Raw genomic sequence first — 20,287 nt, 5'->3', positions numbered from 1 at the left:
TCTTTCCCTGCTTTGTGGGTTTTTCCCTCATTTTCCAGCTCCAGTGCCCCTGTGCTCACTGTTTGCTGAGCAGCAGCACAGCATTGACCTGATTATTTTGACAAGAGCTCAGAATAACAGTGAGGATCCTGACCCAGGGCTGTGCAAAGTTTGGTCCTTTTTTTCCCTGGAGCTGCAGCAGCAGCTGCTCCATGCTCAGAAGGTCTCCTCACTCCCTTCTTTCTCTCCCCCACATGTGCAGAGTTACCTCCAGAGCAGCAGAAGGCAGATATTTGGGAATGGAAATGTGAATTCCGTCCACGTGGCAAAGCGTTAGTTCAGGGTAAAAAATGGGGTAGTCCGTAGTACCAGTCCACTAAATCTCAGCCAGGGTTTGTGGTGGATCAGGATTTCACTGGAACTTAGTAAAACTCCTATTGCTGAAAAGGGAAAAGGTTGTAACTCGAAGCAGGAACCACGAGGATGCTGGAAATGTGGAATTCTCAGCTGACAGCAGCTCCCGTTCTGAGCTGTGTGGTTGTTATTAATCACTCCCAGCTTTTGTTCATCCGCAGCTTCACAAAAACTCTTCAACTCTGAGGCTTATTCTAATTTCTACCATAAAATTCATTAACTAGAATGTAGAGAAAACGGAGCACTCTTCTTCCTCCTCTCTGATTCCTGTCAGATAAGTGAATGCAGCCTATGAGCCTTTTGTCTGTAAGAATAATTACAAATCCAGTCAGTTTAAGGTCACCAAGTATTGAAGCCCCTGGAAACTTGATACATTTGCAGTTTCTGAAATCAGTTACATCTAGGCTATGCAAAATACTCATTTTCTTTGCAGGAATAGGATTTTCTTTTTGCTAAAAAGAGCCAATGGTGCCTAATTATCCTTCTCTGTCATCTCCTTTTGGTGCTGCAGTGAGTTACCACTGGCTAAAAAACAGAAGTCTACTACTATTTATTCCACTTGCATGGTGCATTGAACTGGAAATAAATCTTTCAAACTTCACTACTAAGCAAAAATCACTCAGAGCTTACAAGATCTCTCTTCTGGTTTTGGTGGGTTATTCAGTTAAAATTTCAGGAATACTGTGGGATCACTGCCTCAGTACAGCTTGGTTAGACAGTTCTCTCAGGTAAGGGGGTTTGAAACTGCTCTTTTCAAATCCCTTTTTGCTTTAAAAAATCCAACAAAACTTGCCTTGGCTGTTACTAGTTTAGCCCAATCCTGTTTTCTCTGTATCTCATCCAGATCTGAGCATGGAATAGAATCCCAGAATCATTTAGGTTGGAAAAGACCTCCAGGATGATGGAGTCCAACCTGACAACCCCCACCTTGTCACCAGCCCAGAACATTGAGTGCCACATCCAGTCTTTCCTTAAATTTTTACATCAAGGTGTTGGTGTGATGTCCCTCACTGTGTTGGTATGAAAAAGTGAGGAAAACTTGAATATTAACAATTCCCTGTGCTATTGTTTGATACTTTAAAATTTGATATATTAGATTTTTTAAGGGTGTTCTTTGTCTCTTCAATGAGCACAAACCTTCTTGGTCTTTTAATTACCTGATATGCATAAAGTAAAATGACTGCATCTCTGACAGGAAATGTTTTATTGTTGTTTTTTGGGGATTTTCTTGGCCATTTTTAGCTGTGTGTGTTCCTGCTAAGGTGGCGAGAGTTGAGATGGGCCAGGCAGTTTTTTGTTTTCCTGTTTGACTGATAATTCCAGAACTGAGGAGGCACAGCCAGTTCTGTGAGTGAGGGTTTGAGCAGAAAAGGGCAGCTCTGAGACAACATTTGAAGTCCCAGGAACTCCCAGAAAATTGAAAATCCTGCTTGCAAGTGCTGAAACTTCCATTGTCACCTCCCCCACCAATAGGAAAGTGCTAAATTCACATCTCATTATGTGAGTAAATCACTATTACCACGTAAATGAGGAGGAAGTTTCCCTCCTTGGGTAATTGTGTGTTGTATAAATCTGGGTTTATTCCTGCTCACAGAGCTGGGTTTGATGGTCCTGAAGCAGAGCAGCAGAACAGTTCCTTGAGAGCATTTCCGTGGACCTCATAGAAGTCAAGGATGTACTTCTGGGGTTGTTCAAATGTTGTATTTATTTGCCTTGCACCAGCAGTGAGAAGTCAGTTCTAATCTCCTGCATTCATCTTTCTATTCAGCTGTATTTTAGTTTTTAGGGTTTGCTTAGCTGTTCTGTGCCAAGCAAACTCAATTGCTATGGATGAGGGATTTTTTTCATGGCATTTCTTGGTACTGCCACAATATGTGACATAGTTTAGCAAAACCATATTGATTTTCTTACAGTTTTAGATGTTCAAAGTACCACAAGATGCAGAAAACTTTGGCTGTGGCACCACAAAGGAGATGCATTTCTTAATTCCCCAAATAATAACATAAATTTCCATACTATGGACACTTGCCACTTGGGTTAGATTTTTAATTCTAGATAAGATGTGACTTTTGTGTTTCCAAAATGATGAAGTGTGGTTTGTTTCTCGTGAGCGAATATTCTTGTGAGCTGTGGCAGATGGAAAAACCTTTTAGCTGGGGTGGGAAAAGGTGTGGAACACCTTTCAGTGTGACCATAAACCTCTTCTTAGGCTCCATTGCAGCAGGACATGGCTCAGGCTGGACCAGAGTTCATCTGCCCTGGGTTAATTGGCTAACTGCTAATTGAGTTGCAGAGATCCCTGATTGGGAGGAGCTGAACTTTGGCTGCAGTTCTGGAGTTTACCCCAAAACATGACCAAGTGGTGCCCTCACCATAAAGTGGATTTTTCCCCCTGCTGTATCCTTGTTGCCTTGGTTAGTGCAGTTCTCCTGGACGTTGACTCCATGGTGAATCAGCTGTGCTTCTGCCAGGGAATTATTTTTCCATGGAATGCTGGGCATTGCATTTCCTGGAGCTTTTTCAGTGTTTAATTTGCAAGTTTGCATCTTTAGAACTATTTATGATTAATCTGTGATTTTTTTGGATTCTTCCCATAATTGCTTTGAGTCCTGTTCTGGGTTTTTAATGATTTTATGGATTTAAAATGTTCTCTGGCAAGAAAATTCAGAATCCTCACACAATCCCAGAATGGTTTGGGTTGGAAGGGACCCTAAAGCTCATCCCATTCCATGGGCAGGGACACCTTCCACTGTCCCAGGTTGGTCCTACCTTGCCTTGAACACTTCCAGAGATGAGGCATCTATGACTTCAGTTGTAAATAATACATGAAATATAATTTGATTTATTAAGGAAACCTTAATTTTTGAATTGCCTCTGCACTTAATTTACCCAAATTTATAAAGTTTGGGCAGCAGATACAAGGAAACACTTGGAAAAAACTCACCTGTAACCTGTCAGGTTAAATGGAGAGGTACAAATGGGATACAAGTTGGTGGATTGGTTGACAACCCTGGTTTATGGTGGGTTATTAAATTCTTTATAGCATAGTTTTATCAAAAATTACAATTCTTATGGTTTTATTTCTTTGTTCAGGAATTTATTCCATGTGTTGCTTTCCAACAGGAGCATTTGGGCTGTCAGGTTTCCCTGGTTCTGTGAGGTTTGGGCCCTCCTTTAATGGGCTTTTCTCCAGTGTTTCCCTAAATAATATTGGCGATCATGGAGGGGGCGAGGAAACTCCAGAGAAATTGAAACTGAACTTGACGAGCTTGGAGGATTTACAAATCCTCCTTTCCTAATCACCAAACATGCAGCATGTAAGAGCAAAACAACCTCAAGAGGAGCCAGTGCTGATTTCCAGGCTGAAAATTCTGGAATTTTCACCTTTTGTGCATTTCCATGGAATTTGGATGATCATCTCCTAAGTCAGATGAGAGCAGTGCGAGTGAAGAGCTGAGGTAGCCCTTGGAGATACCCCTGTCTGCAGATCCTCCTTGCTGATGGTTCTCCTTTTATTTAGGTTTGATTTGGGTTTTTTTGGGGGGGGATAGTGGAGGGAAAAAGAGCTCCTTGGGAGCAGGGAATGGCTGCAGGGAAACAAATGAAAGAAGCTGCCTGAACTGGCACTGAGTCCTCAAAAATGTTGTGTGTGATTGCTGCTTGAGCAGAGCTCTGCTTGTAAATCTGTCAGCACCTTGGGAATGTTTTGTGGGGTTTGTAGTACCCAGTTCTGAGCCTGCCTCATTTTATCTGCTTTGAGAAATGTAACTCACTGTAAATCTGATGGGGGAGCATCCAACTACAACTCTTAAAGCAGGTTATTTCTTGGTTTCTCTCCTGGTTTTTAAGAAAATTTTTAGTTATTTCTCTGTTAAAGACAATCTGGATGGAACTGTCCTTACAGTCTCTACTTGTGGTTTCTATTAATAGGGAGATGATTAAAATGTTTGCTCAGAGATGAAAAAAGCATTGGTAGCTTCAGGGGAATAAATGAATTGAGTTATGCTGGACTGTAATTTTTGGTTTAATGCTTTTCTGAGGTGTCTGAAGGTGGCTTACCTGTGCAGAAGGATTTCTGCTTGGACAAGGTTAGAGTGACTTAGATACTTAAAACAGAATTAGGAATCCAAACTGTTTGGATTCTACATCAGATGAGCTCAGGATTGTTGGAGCATCTGCAAGAAACATTAAAGAACAGGATGGAGAGGAATGAGGGAAGGCACCAAATCCCAAGATGTTCCCATCCATAAGGTGTTGGTGGTTTGGAAACAGAAAGAGATGCATAAATATAAATGCACTTTGAATATAGAGTGGACCAAGTTAAAATCCAAAATAAAACATTGGAATGCCTTAGCTGTTGCTTTATGTGGTGTTTTCCAGTTGTATCTAAACCAGCAAATTCCATCCTCATTGTACTGCTGGAAACTCAAGGACATGTCAAAATGCACTGTGAGCTTAATACATCACCCTGAAATAAAGGTAGCAAAGCCAAAGCACTTTCAGGTGATCTGAGACCGTGATAAAACTTTATCTCCATTCTTTTAGGGGTTTGTAATCCCACTTCGCTTGTCCATAGTATTTTGCAAAAGAAAGGTAGAAAATTACAGGATAAATTTATTTTTACAGCGTATTCTTGACTAAATTAAGTTGCTGTTTCTAGGTCACTGTGGCTAACCTGATGTTTGAAGTGAGAACAGTTGATTGTGTTAATTTTCAAATAAACTGAAATGCAGAAAACCCTTCTGTTAGATCAGGTAATTCCGGCTGATGGAGTTGAGATTTGAAATGAAACCTTGGTACATTTTTGATAATAAAGCATCGTATTCCTTTAATTCTGAAAAACTCAGCGAACGCAAGGTGCTGATTTTCAATGGAAGTAAATTCTTTCTTAATCTTTGGGGATTTTTAGGAAATTTGTATTTTCTCTAACATAAACATTGGTTTTTTTTCTAGGGCGCCAATGCCTCTGCTTTGGAGAAAGAGATTGGTCCTGAGCAGTTCCCTGTGAATGAGCATTATTTTGGCTTGGTCAATGTAAGTGAATTTTCGGTGTTTGAAATGCTGGTTTTTAATTCATATCCTAATTTGGAGCTTAACAGGATTCTCTGAGAACTCAGTTGATGAGCACTTCTCACTTAGAGTGGGACTGAGCATAGACACCACATCCTGCAGCGTGGTTATTAACCAAGCTATCATTTCATCTGAAACACAGAAAAATAAGTGTATTTCTTGTAAAGTCTGTGGGAGAACCCTTCCTACTCTGGTACATTTCTAATTCTAAGATCCTAATGTTTAGCTGGAAAGTGGGAGCTGATAAAGTGTGTCCATTGTTCATATGCTGTTCCAGAGAAGATTTTACACTGATGCTGCAGTGCAGGGGAGGTTTTAAAATAAAAATGTGTTGCTTTTCTAAAAACACCCTTCTCGTGGGAGAAGTGGCAGTTTTTATGCAAGAGATGAATGACATAGACTGGGTGGATAATTCCTTCGTGTAGTAATACTCCTTTTGGATTTTTGGCAGCCTGGTGTAGCCATGAACCCTCCAAAAAGCTGCATTTTTGCATCTGTCAGTTTGCGTGGCTCTGGGCTGGAGCTGTGGGGCAGCAACTGTGCAGAGAGGATGTTGCTCCTGAGTTAGTTCAGAGCAGCAGTGGTTCTGTGGCATCTTATTTATGATGGGAAAATGCAATTTTGGCATAACTCACTGGGAACAGAATTACATTTCTGTGTGCTGGTCATCAAGGTTGTGTTGAAAGCTGGGAGATGCTCCATCTCTTCACACTCCAAGTAAGGCCAACTAAGTGGTATTTATTGAGCTCATTAGAGACCCAGTTAATAGACTTTGTGTGTGTTTCTAGCAGTTTATATTTCAGACACCCAGCTATCCAAACACACAGAATTCTGTTCCTTAAGTAGGGTGTTGATGGCCATTCCCAAGCTGCTGAGGTTTGCACCGTAATGGCAAAAATGGAAGGCATCTCCAATTGTAACAGAAATAGCAGAGCACTGAATGGTGTGAAGAGGAAAAACAGCATCCTAAAAATAACCAGAATTGTTAGAACCACATCCATTCTCTGTTTTGAAGGGTAAAATATGACTAATGCTGTTGTGCTTCATTTCTTGCAACTGGTTTTTTCAGGGTGCTTGTTCTCACGCCGTTGTTCTGCTGAGCTTTTTCCGAAGTTATTTCTGGTTCTTTCACGATTTGGAATTAATTGGAGCATTTTAAAGAGGGCAATTTCATGGCTTCAGCATCAGTGCTGTTAAATGTGTGGTTATGTGCACACAGGTGTTGAACTTGTGGGCAATGGAGGCCCAAACTTGAGGGTTGAATAGTTATTTAATTTTTGGATCAGTGAGCTAAACCAACCTGGCTCTGTTAAACTGTGTCTAAAGCCACTGCAGAATATGTGGGAGAAGGGAACAGCCTGTTAAAATAGTCTATATGCACTATAGCACAAGAGGGATGGAACAACAGTGTCGTTCCAGAATTTCATCTCAGTCTTCATTTTAAGAAGCTCCTATCTTCAAATAAGCCTTCAAACTTAGGCTGCCTATTTTGTGTTGTGTGCAAATTTATTTAGCGTGATGCTTCTTTGTTTTTCTGGGTTACTAACAAGCATCTGAGTGATTCTCTCTCCTAATTCATGTGTTTGTTTAGTTCCATATTTATTTTCCTCGTGTCAATAAGTTTTAACTGTTGTTCCCTGTTGTTTGCATAAGGTATCAATCAGTGTTACTGTAGCTCTAATCTGGGACCTTTTGAGCTGTATGAATTAAGCTGTTCATTTGCTGTTTCAGTCAAAGTGGTTATTAGCTTGAAGCCGTTCTGCTGCAGTAATCACACCAAATGTGGGTGAACAGTGGCCGTGTCTCCGAGCACGACTCTGTTCTGTAGGCAGATTTTTATGCTTTTTTGGTTTATTTAAAATACGTTGCTCTTGGGATGCAGAACCTCGTTACCAGCATAGCTGGGGACTGGCAAACCCAGAATTTGTTTCCCTTTTTTGAAGCAGCAGCACAATAAATTGCAGAGCAGCAGCTCTGAAGCTGTGGTGTGGTGTTGGGGGTGATAAGCTGATATCGTGGTGTGCCTCCCTGCTCAGCCATGGGGAGCTGCTTCTGCAAGGCCTTATCTCTGCCCTGGCACTGCCTTCAGACAGGCCAGATGCAAACCAGCTGCTCTGTGCATTGCCCTGCATCATATGCTGCTCAAAACATTCCATTATGAGCAGGAAATACTGATTTTATTACTAATTTATAATATGTTTTGCCACTGGGTTTGGCTCCGTTGGTCAGAGCAGTGCTGATAATGCCGAGGCTGTGGGTTTGATCCCTGTATGGGCTGTTCACATAAGAGTTGGACTCAGTGATCCTTGGGGGTCCCTTTCAGCTCAGAATATTCTGTGAAATTTGTTATTTATTTATTTTGGGCTTTCCTCTCCCCAGCAGGCTCTCCTCTCTCAGGATGAGTAGGGCTGTGTCCAGAGATTTTGATTCTCTCATGAGCCCTTAATTACTTTGTCTGTGTATTCCCAGTATCCTGTGGCTGTTGCCTCCTCTCCCTTCCCTCACTGACACAAGGCTCAGCCTTGCCCCCCATTCCAACCAGTATTCCCCAGTAAATGAGCTCTGCCAGGTGACTTCTCCAGGTTCACTGTGTGACATTCTTCATGAACAACCTCTTGCTGTCGTTTCTTTTTGCCAGCCCTAATCCAAGCCCCTTTGTTTTCCTTCTGTTCTGTTTTTTGACCAGTTCGGCAATACCTGCTACTGCAACTCGGTCTTACAGGCACTTTATTTTTGTCGGCCATTTCGGGAAAAAGTTTTGGCATACAAAGTGCAGCCTCGAAAGAAGGAAAGCCTCCTGACCTGCCTCTCTGATCTCTTCAACAGTATTGCCACGCAAAAGAAGAAGGTGGGAGTCATCCCACCCAAGAAATTTATTTCCCGATTGAGGAAAGAAAATGGTAAATGAATAAATGAGGGGTTTTTTTAGTGCATTTTTAAGCGTGTCAAATGTTAAACTCAGGTTTCTTTTGGAGCCCAAATTGTGAAGTTTTAGCAGGTTTCTTGAAGATTTTTGTGGTGTGAAGTTTGCCACCTCTGTGCTTGTCCTGTGAATTTGTCCTTATCTCAGTATCTTTGTTTCTGGACTTGCACACGTCCAGATATTCCACACTGGCGTCGTGTTCCCTAGAGGAGCAAGTCAGCACACTCCGGGTCATTGCTCCAGGCTGTCACGAACTCTTAGAGGAGACCCAGCCACTCACAGCCTGTTCTTTGCATTTGTGGTAGGATAAATTCCTTAGGATCAGAACCAGTGGTTATTTCCCAGGGCTGTTTGGTGAGGAAAAGTTCTGGCTGTTGATTTATCCTCTCTACTTGAACTTGAAAAGATAACAAACTTCCAGTAGGGGATTTTTGCCCCTTGATGCTGGACTTAATGAGCTAGTGGCCCAAGGAACATGTCTGAATTTCTTTATTTCCCTCCCTTTCCAAAGAAAAGAAGAAAATAAACTACAAAAAACCCCAAACCAATCATGGTTTTCTTCAGTTCTGAGAAATGCCCAAGCTAAGTTTCCTTTATGGTGTTTTTCAGCTGTCTGTTTGTTGCAACCTGAGGATAATCATTGAGAGAACAACAAAGTGTAATTCTTCCCAAACTCACCAGTGTCACCAGAGCTGTATGACAGGGGACAGGAGGGAAGGGAAAACAGCAGTGACCTGGCATCAGGAATAGTCTGTAGTTGCTCATTCTCCTCCCTCTCTTCCTTTCCAGAATTGTTTGATAATTACATGCAGCAGGATGCACACGAATTCCTAAACTACCTACTGAACACTATTGCTGACTTACTCCAAGAGGAGAAAAAGCAGGAGAAGCAGAATGGGAAGCTCCAGAATGGCAGCATTGAGAGTGAAGAAGGAGACAAGCCTGATCTGACGTGGGTCCATGAAATCTTCCAAGGAACACTAACCAATGAAACCAGATGTCTTAACTGTGAGGCTGTACGTGCACAAGCAAACCACACCTCTTAGCTTTCTCCCAGCTTCTGGATTGTTTTCCCTAACACTGAGCACCCTTTTTCATTTATTAGGGTAGATGAAATTGCACTGTCTCTATTAAAATATGGAGCATAGCCTATTTTAGGACTGTATCAGCTCTATGTTCAAAGCAATGCTCATTAAGGTATGTTGCCCAGAAAAAGCCCAGTGTTTTCCCTGTTCCTCCTCCCTGTTTCCATCGAGGCAGCTGCACCTGGCTGATCCAAGCTGCCTTTTTGTCTCCATGTTATTCCCTGTGTCAGTGATTGAGAGTTTATGTTGTGTTTCTACATGAGAGTTGCTCTTTAATTGAACTCTGGGATGAACTGAGTTGCTTGAACTGGAATTCTGTGCTTGGTGCTAGTCTTTGGCCACTCTATTTGAGAGCAAAAAAAAGTGCCATGAAATCTAGAATTAGAGCCACACCACCTTCAGACCAGGGATTTGTAGTTAAGTCATATGCTCTGATTTAATGGTGCTAAAAAAAAAATGAAAACCCAGATGGGGAGAGAAATAAAAGAACCAAGAAGTGATTGCAACAGAAAAAACTGTTCTTGGCGTTTAAAATCTAAAGTTATGGCTATGTGGTGAGGAGAAGCTTTAAAAATGACATTAATAGGATTCTGTCTCAAGAATTTTGCAGTGAAATGTGACTGTTCCACAAATGGAAAGATGGTTTTCCTCCCTGCTAGCCCATTTAATTGAAGAGCCATCTGCCTGTTTCTGCCTTGCCTCTGAGTATTGACTGTTAGACCCTGAAATGCAGCAGAAAGCTGGATCAGGCTGCAGAGAAAATGGAATGTGGTTAAAGCTTCTCCAGTGAGAGCTCTGAGTGGTTAAAACTGGGGTTTGCCAGTGAAATAATCAGATGTGGCTTGAAGTCTCGAGGGGGAGAGATGTTTCATGAGAAAGGGTTTGGGGTTTTGTGCTTTTTTTTCCATGGGTTTTTGGTTTGGTTTTGTTATTGTTGCCTTTTTTTTTTTTTTTTTTTTTTTTTTTTTATTTTTTTTAACGCTCCTCTTTGGATTTTAACACCACGTCAGGTTATTTAATCAGTTTTAGTTTACCCCAAGAAAAGGCCTCTGTGTGTGTGTGTACATTTCTTTTTAATCACGTTGCACCATGCCAGAAATGGTTAAAAGAAATCTGCCAGCTCTAAATTGTTACCAAATATCTCTTCTTATTATTTTTTTTTCAAGGTTAGTAGCAAAGATGAGGACTTTCTGGACCTCTCGGTTGATGTGGAACAAAATACATCAATTACACATTGTCTAAGGTAAACAGAATTCTTTGGGAATTGAAAAAATACCTGTCCTGGTCAGAAGGAAAGAGCCTGGATTAGTTGTTCTCTCATGCAGCAGTTGTAGGCTTTGAGATGTGGTAAAATGTTGGGAGTTTTGGAAGGTTTCTTAGTGGGTTTTAGTAGTTAATGAGCACTAGTGGTGGCTAAGATTGATTTTCACTTTCTTTTATGGGGATTTGAATTTGTTATATCACCCAGTCAGGCTTTATCAAAAATAAACATGCTGTGTTTGGTTTCACAATAAATTCTTGATTATTTTAATATTCTTACTGAATTTTAGTCTCCTGGCCCTGATGTTTAGGGTCAGTTTTGTTTTTCCTGATAGACTTTTGCTCCGTGTGTTTGTCTGCTAGCTCCAAGGCTTATCAGCTGCTTGGATACTTAATTTGCATACAGCATCTGGCTATTTAATAGCTGATAATGGATCTGTAATTGCTGGGAGCTGAAGGATAATCCAGACTTTGCTACTTAATGGCTGTAGATGTGAACATTTAATTTCTGCCACTAAAGAAAACATGGAATGGCTACTGATGGAAACAAAACTCAGTCACCTTATTGCTGTTTATTACCTTTCCTAGCCAAAAAATAGGCAGTTAATACTTGAGGGTGTAAATTCCAGATTTTTCCAGCTGAACATAGTTGCTGCATCCCAGGAGCGAGGCAAGTACACCTCAAATGGCTCTGAGTGAAAGGAGCTTCATCCTCTGTGTGTTGTTTGGGGCTTTTTTTCAGCTTTATCAGCAATAGCTTTTACCTGGATGCTCTGGAATGTCCCTGCTTATGCCACTCTCTGATTTCCACAGGGGATTTAGTAACACTGAGACTCTATGCAGTGAATACAAATACTATTGTGAGCAGTGCCGCAGCAAACAGGAGGCACAGAAGAGGTAAGGGCCAAATATTCAGGCTGAGGGAGATGTTGTCTTAAAATTTCTGGGCGAATACACCTGGTGAATTCAGGAAAAAGAAGAGGTAAGATTGTCTGGGTCTGTATTTGGTGAAGGAGAAGTGGAGAGACCAAGTAACTTCATGGCAGCCTCATCATGAGGAGATTGATCCTGTGTTTCTCCCAGAAGAGTTTCTGTCTGGTGCTTCCACACATCCACATTTTCCCCAGTTAGCATTAATCAGCTTAAAGCCACTGGAAAACATCCCATCTGCTTTGTCTGTGAGCACTGGATACAGAAAAATCTTCTTTTTCCCCTCAGACTTGGTCACAGCCAGAGCAGCAACACAGATTTTTTCCAGCTTTTTCTTCCCATTGATTGGTGAAAAGCTGATGTTGTCCTGCATTCAGATGTCAGTTGTGCTGTTAATAATTTGAAATAAATATTGCCTGTTCTCCCTAAGTGAGAAAACCCAGCATTTTAAACATTTTACCAACATTTTGGATGCCTTTTACGACACTTCCCCATAACGAAGCCGTTCTTGAGCAAAGCTTTATTTGGGGTGATTCACTAATCCTTCTCTTTGTCCCATTCTATTTTTGTGCTGCAGAATGAGGGTGAAAAAGCTGCCCATGATCCTGGCTCTGCACTTGAAGAGGTTCAAATACATGGACCAGCTGCACCGCTACACCAAACTCTCCTACAGGGTGGTGTTTCCCCTGGAGCTGCGGCTCTTCAACACCTCGGGGGATGCCACCAACCCCGACAGGATGTACGACCTGGTGGCCGTGGTGGTCCACTGTGGCAGGTACTTCTGCACATTCCTTGCCTTTCTTTGGAATTCTGAAGGAATCTCTCATCCCTGAGCTGTTCCATCGCACTGCTTGGCAGTGCCGGAGCGTTTAGAGCTGGTTGGCTGGAAGTATTCTTTTTTTTTTTTTTTAATGTCTGTCTTTTTTACTACCTTTTTTACTGTTTTAAATTTTACTTCGAAGTTTTACTCTTTTCAGTTTTACTTTACAGGCTAAGATTTGTCATTTTAGCAGCACAGCGGCCCATCAGACAAGTTCTTTCTTTGAGCTGTAGCAAAGAGCAATCATTAAAAAACCCCAAAATAACAAAAAAACCCCACCCCTAACCTTGCTTTCCAGGAAATCTACATGGAATAAAAAGAAATCTTGGAAAAACACCTACTAAAATAGAAATAGATTATGTTTTTCATGTTGCTGCTGCCTAAACCCTTGAAGTTTCTTTAGAAGCTGGTGCCATCATGTGGAATAAACCGTGCACTGCTGAATTTTTAAATATCCTTATTTTCTTCATTAAATTTCAGTTTTAGCAGCTTCAGTTCTGGTTTTAAAAGCCAAGAGGAAAAGTTTTTAAGCATTTTAGGGAAAAAAGCCCTCATAGAAGGGGAAAAATTATAGAAGGGGAAAAATTATTTCTGACTGCCTTCAGGAAGTGTGAGTTTTAAAGTGATCAGTTTTACAGCACATAAATGTTTTGAAACATCTTTGTGAGGAGCAAAATGCTAAGAATGCATAGATTTAGTATAAATAAACTTCATATAATTCTAGAAGATTCTTGTTGTGGTGCAGTTGTAGTGATTATTTAATTTTTTTCATTTTAGGATCTCATCCAATGTGTTTTCTTGGGTAGTTTTTAATTTGCCATACCTGTGCCTACACTTACATGTTTGGATAATGGTGATTAATAATTCACATTCTGAAATGCTTTTGCTTTTTCTTCTCAAACCTTTTATCCTGTGTGGGGCTTTTAGGACTCCTGTAACTCACCTGCTCTCAATTCTTACTGGGAACTTAGCAAAGGCTTGAGATAAATGAGATTTTCTAAATATTTTGAGTTCTCAGAACTTGTTTGAAATATTTTGAGCTTAGACTTTTATATTTTTATTTAGTTGCCCTAAAAGAAGGAATTTCATTCTTGGAATAATGTTGTATATTGTGTTTATCAATAATTCTGGAAGGACTGGAGACTTTCTTTTGCCTAAAACTGCTACAAATACTGGGGTTTTTAAAACCTTATGTTGATCCTAAGGAAAGAATAAAGCTGGGAAGAGGGAGTATTTTTTCCCACTGTATCCCTGGGCTGTTTTCTCAGGATTTGAGGTCAGTAAATTGTAATTTTCCATCCATGTGGTTCATTATCTCAAACCAGTCCCTTCCCAGGGCAGCCTGCCTGCCTTTACTCTTGGAATTAGGTCATTTTATTGGCCCTTCCCTTCCAGGTAAATCTTTGGGATGTGGGCAGTGGGATTGGACTGGAAACTTCCATGAGAAAAGTGGGAAGAGCACTCACAGAAGGTCTGGCTGTGGTCAGGCACAGGTTAAACCACACTGAGAATGAAAGGAATTACTGCTGTGAAATATTTCAGACCTGATTAAATTCAAAACTTAATTAACAGTAGTCAAAATAGTCAGCAGTGGTGAATGCAACAAAACAGAGATTGAAATATTTTTAATTTTGTTTTTTAAAATCTATGAATGGTGAGATGAAATATTTATGGAATAAAAACATGGAATATTTATTTTATGTATGTGTTTTGAATGTTTTGTATTTTCAAGTAGCCAAGAGCGACATTTTAATTGAAGCAATTTGGCAAAAATCTAAAAACCTAACCTAAAAAATCTGAAATCTGATAAGCAGCATTATGGGAAGAGCTGGGAAGTGGAGCTGGGACAGCCAGAGGTGGATGCTGGGGAGGGAAGTGGCTCCTGGAGAATGAATTCTCAGTCCCTTTTCCCTGCAGTGGCCCAAACCGTGGGCATTACATCACCATCGTGAAGAGCCACGGCTTCTGGTTGCTGTTTGATGATGACATTGTAGAGGTGGGTAAGGAACAACAAAACTCTTTTAAAAAACTCTGCTTTCAGCCCATTTTTAGGCTCCTTTCCATTGCTAACTTGCGTTTCATTGCTTCTCACTTTTTTTGGGTCAGTTTTCACCAACGAATTGTAGAACAAAATTATTTTTAGTGATGATGTTGAAACAGCTCAAGCAAATTTTTCCTTTCCTGCCAACATATCTGTAAAGGCTAACATCCACAATATTTATACATCCATGTATTTCACATAATTATTAAGCAAATATCAAACAGTAGAACAAATGCCACAGCAGAGCTGCTTTTTGTGAAGATGAAGAGCTTTGTTTGTCTCGGAGATCCCATGGTCAAGGCCTGATTAAGTGTCTAAATATCAAAAGCCATGCTTGTGTTGCAATAAAAATGTGGGACATTCCTCATTTTTAGTTTTTTACAATCTTTGCATAGTTTTGAGCATTAGGGGTGGCTTCCCAGTGTGTGTGTGATGTCAACAGTCCCCTTTCTCCCATTTTTATATTTTTGGGGTCACTTTCCTCTGTTTCTGTCATGGGCCAAGCACAGAATTGTGTCACCTAATTCTGGAAATAGTGTTCACCTCAATATTTTAAAATGCAAGTATTCTCTGTCTTTTCCATCCAGGAGATGAACTTTACATTTTAAAAGATGTAACACAACCATCCTCTCATTCTGTATTTGTTTCCTAGCAGCCACTTCTATGTTGCATCTTCACTTCTAGGGCAAAACCAAATTTCTGTTTATCTGCAAACACTGTTGGCACTTTCATAGATGTGCCAAAAATGGCTTTGAAATAAGTGCTGTCTGTTATTGGGCAGTAAATCCAAGGAGCTGTCCTGGAAAAAAACCCACTTTTTTTCCTTTATGTTGCTTTTCTGTCTTTAATCATGACTTGCTGTTTTTTTCAAGTTCATCTTCTTTCTTAGAATTTCTTTAAAATGCTATAAAAATCAAGCTCTTTGGAGGGCTAACATTCTAGGCCTGGCTACCTCACAAAGCAGACCTGAGGAGGTGAGTGCAAAGCTCTTGTTCCAGATACTGCAGCTGAAAGCCCAGGAAAAGGCCTTTCCACCCGAAATACAAAAAGCTTTATTGCATTTTTTGGCAAGTGATGTGAATGAACAGCTCCAAACTGAAAAGAGGAAGGAGTTTGTCCTCATTACCCACTAAATGTCAGCAGTGGGGAAGGCAGATTTATTTGCCTGTTAGGATTTCATTAGAGGGCCAACTCTCAATTAAATTGGAGATTGATGATCACCAAACATTCCTGCAGCATATGTGGGAAAGCAGCAAATCCAGGGGGCAAATCAGTCCAAGGGGCATCCTGAGCCAAGCAAAATGAATTGAGAAACCTAAGTCAATGAGCTCTGGCTAATTTGAATTTGACATTTTGTCACCAGAGCAGCCAGGGGATGCATCCCAGTGCCAGTGTTTACCTGGAAACATCCATCCATGGAGCTCTCCACACTGAGGGGAGGCAGAGAATGGCTTCATGGCTTTGCTTAAAAGATAACTCTGAGATTTGAATGCTGGGAATGGGATTCCAGAATTGGATTTGGTTTGGAGAACCAGAATGGGTGTCTGGAAATGAGCAAAGGATGTTTAATCTCAGTTAATAAGAAACATCATTTTTAATGCCAAGTGAGGCTGCAGCATCCTGAAAGTTGTAGCTTTAGAGTGACAACCATTCCCCTAAATCTACAACTGGGGAAAACCATATCTGGTCAAGTAAGAATGGGAAGAATAGAATCTGTATAATCCCCTTTCAGTTCCACTCTGTTTTCTGGGATAGTGAAATTAAAGAAGGAAGTCAGTTTTGCTGCGCTGAAACTAAAGATATCTGTGGCATGAATTAATGTGGATCAAATGTTTGAGTTGCATTCAGAATGAGTAGTGGAAATAGGCTTGATTGCATGGCAAGTGAGTTGGCACTTAAAATAAAACGTGTTTGACTTGTCTGCTAAATATACTGCAGGAGCTGAGGCGTGTTCTTTCACTGTATTCCTGTTCAAATGTGGCTCTCCCAGTCTGTAGTAATGTTAATAAATGGTGTGAAAATGCAGCGGCCTCAGGAGGGGGTTTCAGCTTCCCCTCACTCCTTGGATGGAGAAAAGACAAAACATCTCTTTGGGGGTTTTTTTCTCCCCTCTTAGGTGTTTAACAAAACTCTTCAAGAGAGAATTTCTGCAGTTGGTGCATCTTCTGAAAACTCATGTCTGGTTTTTCTTGTGCTGGGAAAAAGCTGGGAAAGGCTGGTCCCAGCTCAGCAGTGCCACGTGGAGAAGGCAGTGCTGCTCAGCTCGTGGTGATGCCAAAATCTGGTCAGTGAGCAGTGATTTCACACTCTCCAAATGGGTTCTGCAGCTGAGGAGGCTCCTGCTGGAGGCACAGCAGGGTCCCTTTCTTCTAAGATGTAATCACAGGTTGGTCTCTGCTCGTCCTGAGCAGGGCAGGTGTTCAACCCAGAGCTTCTTGTGTTCGGAACATTTCTTTATTTCCTCAACTTAATTCCTTGGGAATAACAGGGAACTTGAGGCTCATCTCCTCAACAAATTCAGACCTCTCATTTTTGTGGATCCAGAGTCCTAAAGGTATTAAAAAACTCCATCCCAGTGGAGTGCTGAGCAGCACAGGTGCCTGGGAATGTTTTATTCCAGTCTCTGGACTGCAGGATCCCATTCACTGATGGGAAGCCAGTTGTGCTCAGGAGCAGGATCAAGGCATGGAGAACCTACATCTTTAAAACCCCTTTAAAATGCCCTCCAGTTGCTGGTGGGAGTATGAGAACAAAACAGCTTTTCTGCACATAGGTCACAGATTGAAATATAAGCAGATTTTAATTCTATTAGTCCAGCAAATCATCATTTTTCTTGCAACACAAACTTGTGATAATATTCCAGAAGGCTGTGCCAGGTAGGAGAAGTCTCTTATGGCCAAAGATCATAATTAGATGAGATTCACAGAACTCAGGTAGCACTTGCAGGACTTCTCTCCCTAAAAGGCTCACAATAACTTTGAAATCTGGGAGTTATTGTAGCTGAATTTTCAATCTACACTACATGTACTTGCAGCTGTGCAAAAACCTTCTTGCCTGATTAGTGACTGCTTTTTTTAATTATAAAATAATTCAATTATAAAATACTCAGGCAAGGTACCACCAGTCAGAAAAGCAAATATAAAAATGTCATGTGGTCTTTTAAGGATACATTTTCATGGATCACTTGTTTTGTAGTCTGGCTTAAGAGTGCATCCCTTCTGAGAAGTTTCTATTTCGTCCTGATTTCCTGGTTTTTTCAACAGTCAATAAGTTATTAAGTGGGAAAAAATGTTTTGTTGGATTGAATGGTGTTGAAATGTCACTGTGTCAACACTGCATGGCTTTCCAGATCTCCTCTGAGAACTGGGAATAATGGTTTATCTGAGAAAAGGCTTTTAGGGTGGTGTTGTGATTGAAGCTAATTAAAACTTCCATTAATTTTCAGAAAATTGACGCCCAGGCCATTGAAGAATTCTATGGTTTAACATCAGACATTTCCAAAAACTCCGAATCTGGATACATCCTCTTCTACCAGTCCAGGGACTGAGACAAGAGACACAAGATGGACACAAGGAAAAAGGGATCAAGCTATGTCCGAGTGGAACAGATTTGTGCCAGCAGAAGCAGCTCCTCGGTGTTGCTGTAGGACCAGGACAGACCCAGGGGGGAGGAGAGAGCTCCCTCCCTGCCCTTTTTGGAGGATTAGTGCTGAACTGCCGTAACAAGAAGAGCTTTTGTTCCAGTTTTCTTTCTGGGCTTTTTTTTTTACGTGCTATCTTCCAAAATCTGTGTTACCTCTACTTGAAACCCGGCTGCTTATTTGTTCATGAACTCAAGAAGAGATTTCAAAGTAGCATTGTAGGATTTTTACCATTTAAAGTTGGCCTGAGGCTATACCTTGGTTTCTGCCATCGTTTTTCTGTATTTTAGCAGAACGATTTCAATATTCAGTGTCAGCTGAAGGCATATTTTAGGATATGAGCAGCAGCTGGTTGCTGGATATTTTTGGTGACTCAGACTTGAGAAGCAGTACAAAGCTAAGACATATTGGAAATGTCAAGTCTGTAATTTTTATAAAGAAAAAGCAGACAAACCCCTCTCTCTGCAGCATTGTAAACCTCCCCATCCTGCATTCTCTTGGCTTTAGAGAACACCAACAGCACTGCTTCTTTTTGTACTGCTCTGATTTGTGCTGTTTGTTTCTCCTGCAGAAGGCAGAGAACTGTCTCCATATCCAGCCTCTCCTGCTGTGCATTTCCCTTTGGAAGCAGCAGTTTTGCCTCCAGGCCCCGTTGCTGCAGGTTCCAGGGGAGCAGAGCAGCCCTTACCTGTCAAAGACCATCTCTGCCGTAGAAAAGTTGGGAGTTCCAGCCTTTCTTGGAGCTGTTGCATAAACCAAAAGTGCCCTCATTCTGAAGCAGGATCTGTTCCACATTTCACTCAATTCCCAGGAAACTGATGCCAAGTTGCATTTTGAATCTATGCTAATCCACAGAAACAGCACTAATGGGGAAGGGTTAACCAAGGGAAGGGGTGTTTGGGGAACTAATCCAGGAGTTCTGAGTCTTCAAGGTAATGAACAGGTGAGAAGGAAAACCAACCAACCAACCCACCAGCCATTACCTGGTCAGTGTTCCAGTCACTGGTGGTGATGTTTGTCTCCATCTGGGAACCTAACACCCCCTAAAACGCTTCTGATTGATTTACCTCTCTAGGCCTTGCTTCCCAGGGGAAATTGTTGGTCTTTTGAAGACTGAAATGAAGCAATTCTTATCCGTTACTGTGTATATATTATAATCTCAAGGATAACTAGGAAGAAAAGACTAAGGAAGTTTGTGAGAAATCTCAGCAAATCTTGTGCAAGTTTCTTTTGGAGCTTGTCACAGCTGGCTCCAGCCTCCCAGTGGGAATGAGTTTTGCTGTCCTCACCTGCTGGGTCCCTGAGCTGTGTGTCCTCAGTGTGGCTGTTCCAGCACAGCCCCTCATCTGTCCCCAGTGCTCGTTGTTCTTGAGGATCTTTAACTTATGCAATTCTGTGGCTTGTGCAGGATATTCAATATTTTACCAAAACACTGTCCTCAGGAAAGCAGCGTTCCACAGTTCCTCGTGCTGCCTGTGTCTGTTCCTTCCTCTCATGACCACAAACGTGATGTTTAGCAATTAACTCCTGCCTTCAAAATGCAAATGAACCATTGCCATCGTATTCCAGCTGGGTGCAGCTTCCATTCTCGTGGCACGTAAAATATGGACATTGGGTTTTTTAAATTATTTTTTATTATACAGAGTTCTGTCATTTTGAGAGACACATTCAACAGCAGCAAATGTTCTTGTCATCTTGTTCCTGTTGTGTGACAATTGTTCCTGGCTAAGAGTCTTCTCCCCTTCTCCACACACAAGCTGTGAGTCCTCTCCTGGTGATGCCACCAGAAGATTATCACTGAGTCTTGCAAAAAAATGAAGAAAAAAAAAAAAATGAGAGAGCACTGAGTTAAAAAGAATCTAAACAGTAAATGCAGAAAGTAATGTAGTACACTAGACATGTATTTTGTATATCTGGTGATACCTTTTTACAAATAAAATACCTGACTGAGAGATAATATTGAAAGATATATGCTATAGATTAAAACCTGTTAAAAGTGCACTTTTGCTACAGATTTATAAGGAGACTAAAAGGAATTAAATGGGAAGAGAATGGCGTGATGTTACTTCTGTATAATAAATGACCCCACCTGTCTCCAATAAAGGTCATTATGGTCAAACCCAAA

General features: G+C 41.1%; 1 protein-coding gene across 3 annotated transcripts; it reads left to right on the top strand.

Moving 5' to 3' along the window:
* The first annotated feature begins 5,319 nt into the window (after positions 1 to 5,319).
* Positions 5,320 to 20,287, top strand: LOC103617928 (ubiquitin carboxyl-terminal hydrolase 12). Of its 3 annotated transcripts, XM_017737607.1 has the most exons (8): positions 5,321 to 5,427; positions 8,150 to 8,363; positions 9,176 to 9,402; positions 10,638 to 10,714; positions 11,545 to 11,628; positions 12,239 to 12,436; positions 14,399 to 14,477; positions 17,968 to 20,287. In XM_017737607.1, exons 3-8 carry the CDS (start codon positions 9,193 to 9,195, stop codon positions 18,067 to 18,069), a joined length of 750 nt encoding a protein of 249 aa, XP_017593096.1. In that variant the 5' UTR covers positions 5,321 to 5,427; positions 8,150 to 8,363; positions 9,176 to 9,192; the 3' UTR covers positions 18,070 to 20,287. The 3 variants fall into 3 exon arrangements, with proteins under 3 accessions (XP_017593095.1, XP_017593096.1, XP_017593097.1); XM_017737606.1 differs by lacking the exon at positions 17,968 to 20,287 and having other exon boundaries at positions 5,320 to 5,427; positions 14,399 to 17,956; XM_017737608.1 differs by lacking the exon at positions 8,150 to 8,363.

This window comes from Corvus brachyrhynchos, unplaced genomic scaffold (assembly GCF_000691975.1).
Source record: "Corvus brachyrhynchos isolate BGI_N302 unplaced genomic scaffold, ASM69197v1 scaffold346, whole genome shotgun sequence".
In the NCBI taxonomy this organism is placed as follows: Eukaryota; Metazoa; Chordata; class Aves; order Passeriformes; family Corvidae; genus Corvus; species Corvus brachyrhynchos.
The sequence above is the reverse complement of the archived record's forward strand: the minus strand, read 5'-3'. Positions and strand labels throughout refer to the sequence as shown.

Excerpts from the sequence above, each read along its gene's own strand:
- LOC103617928 (XM_017737606.1), top strand. The coding sequence starts at position 9,193 with ATGCAGCAGGATGCACACGAATTCCTAAACTACCTACTGAACACTATT. Across the intron at positions 9,403-10,637 it reads GATGTCTTAACTGTGAGGCT|GTTAGTAGCAAAGATGAGGA; the intron begins GTACGTGCACAA and ends TTTTTTTTCAAG. Across the intron at positions 10,715-11,544 it reads TCAATTACACATTGTCTAAG|GGGATTTAGTAACACTGAGA; the intron begins GTAAACAGAATT and ends TGATTTCCACAG.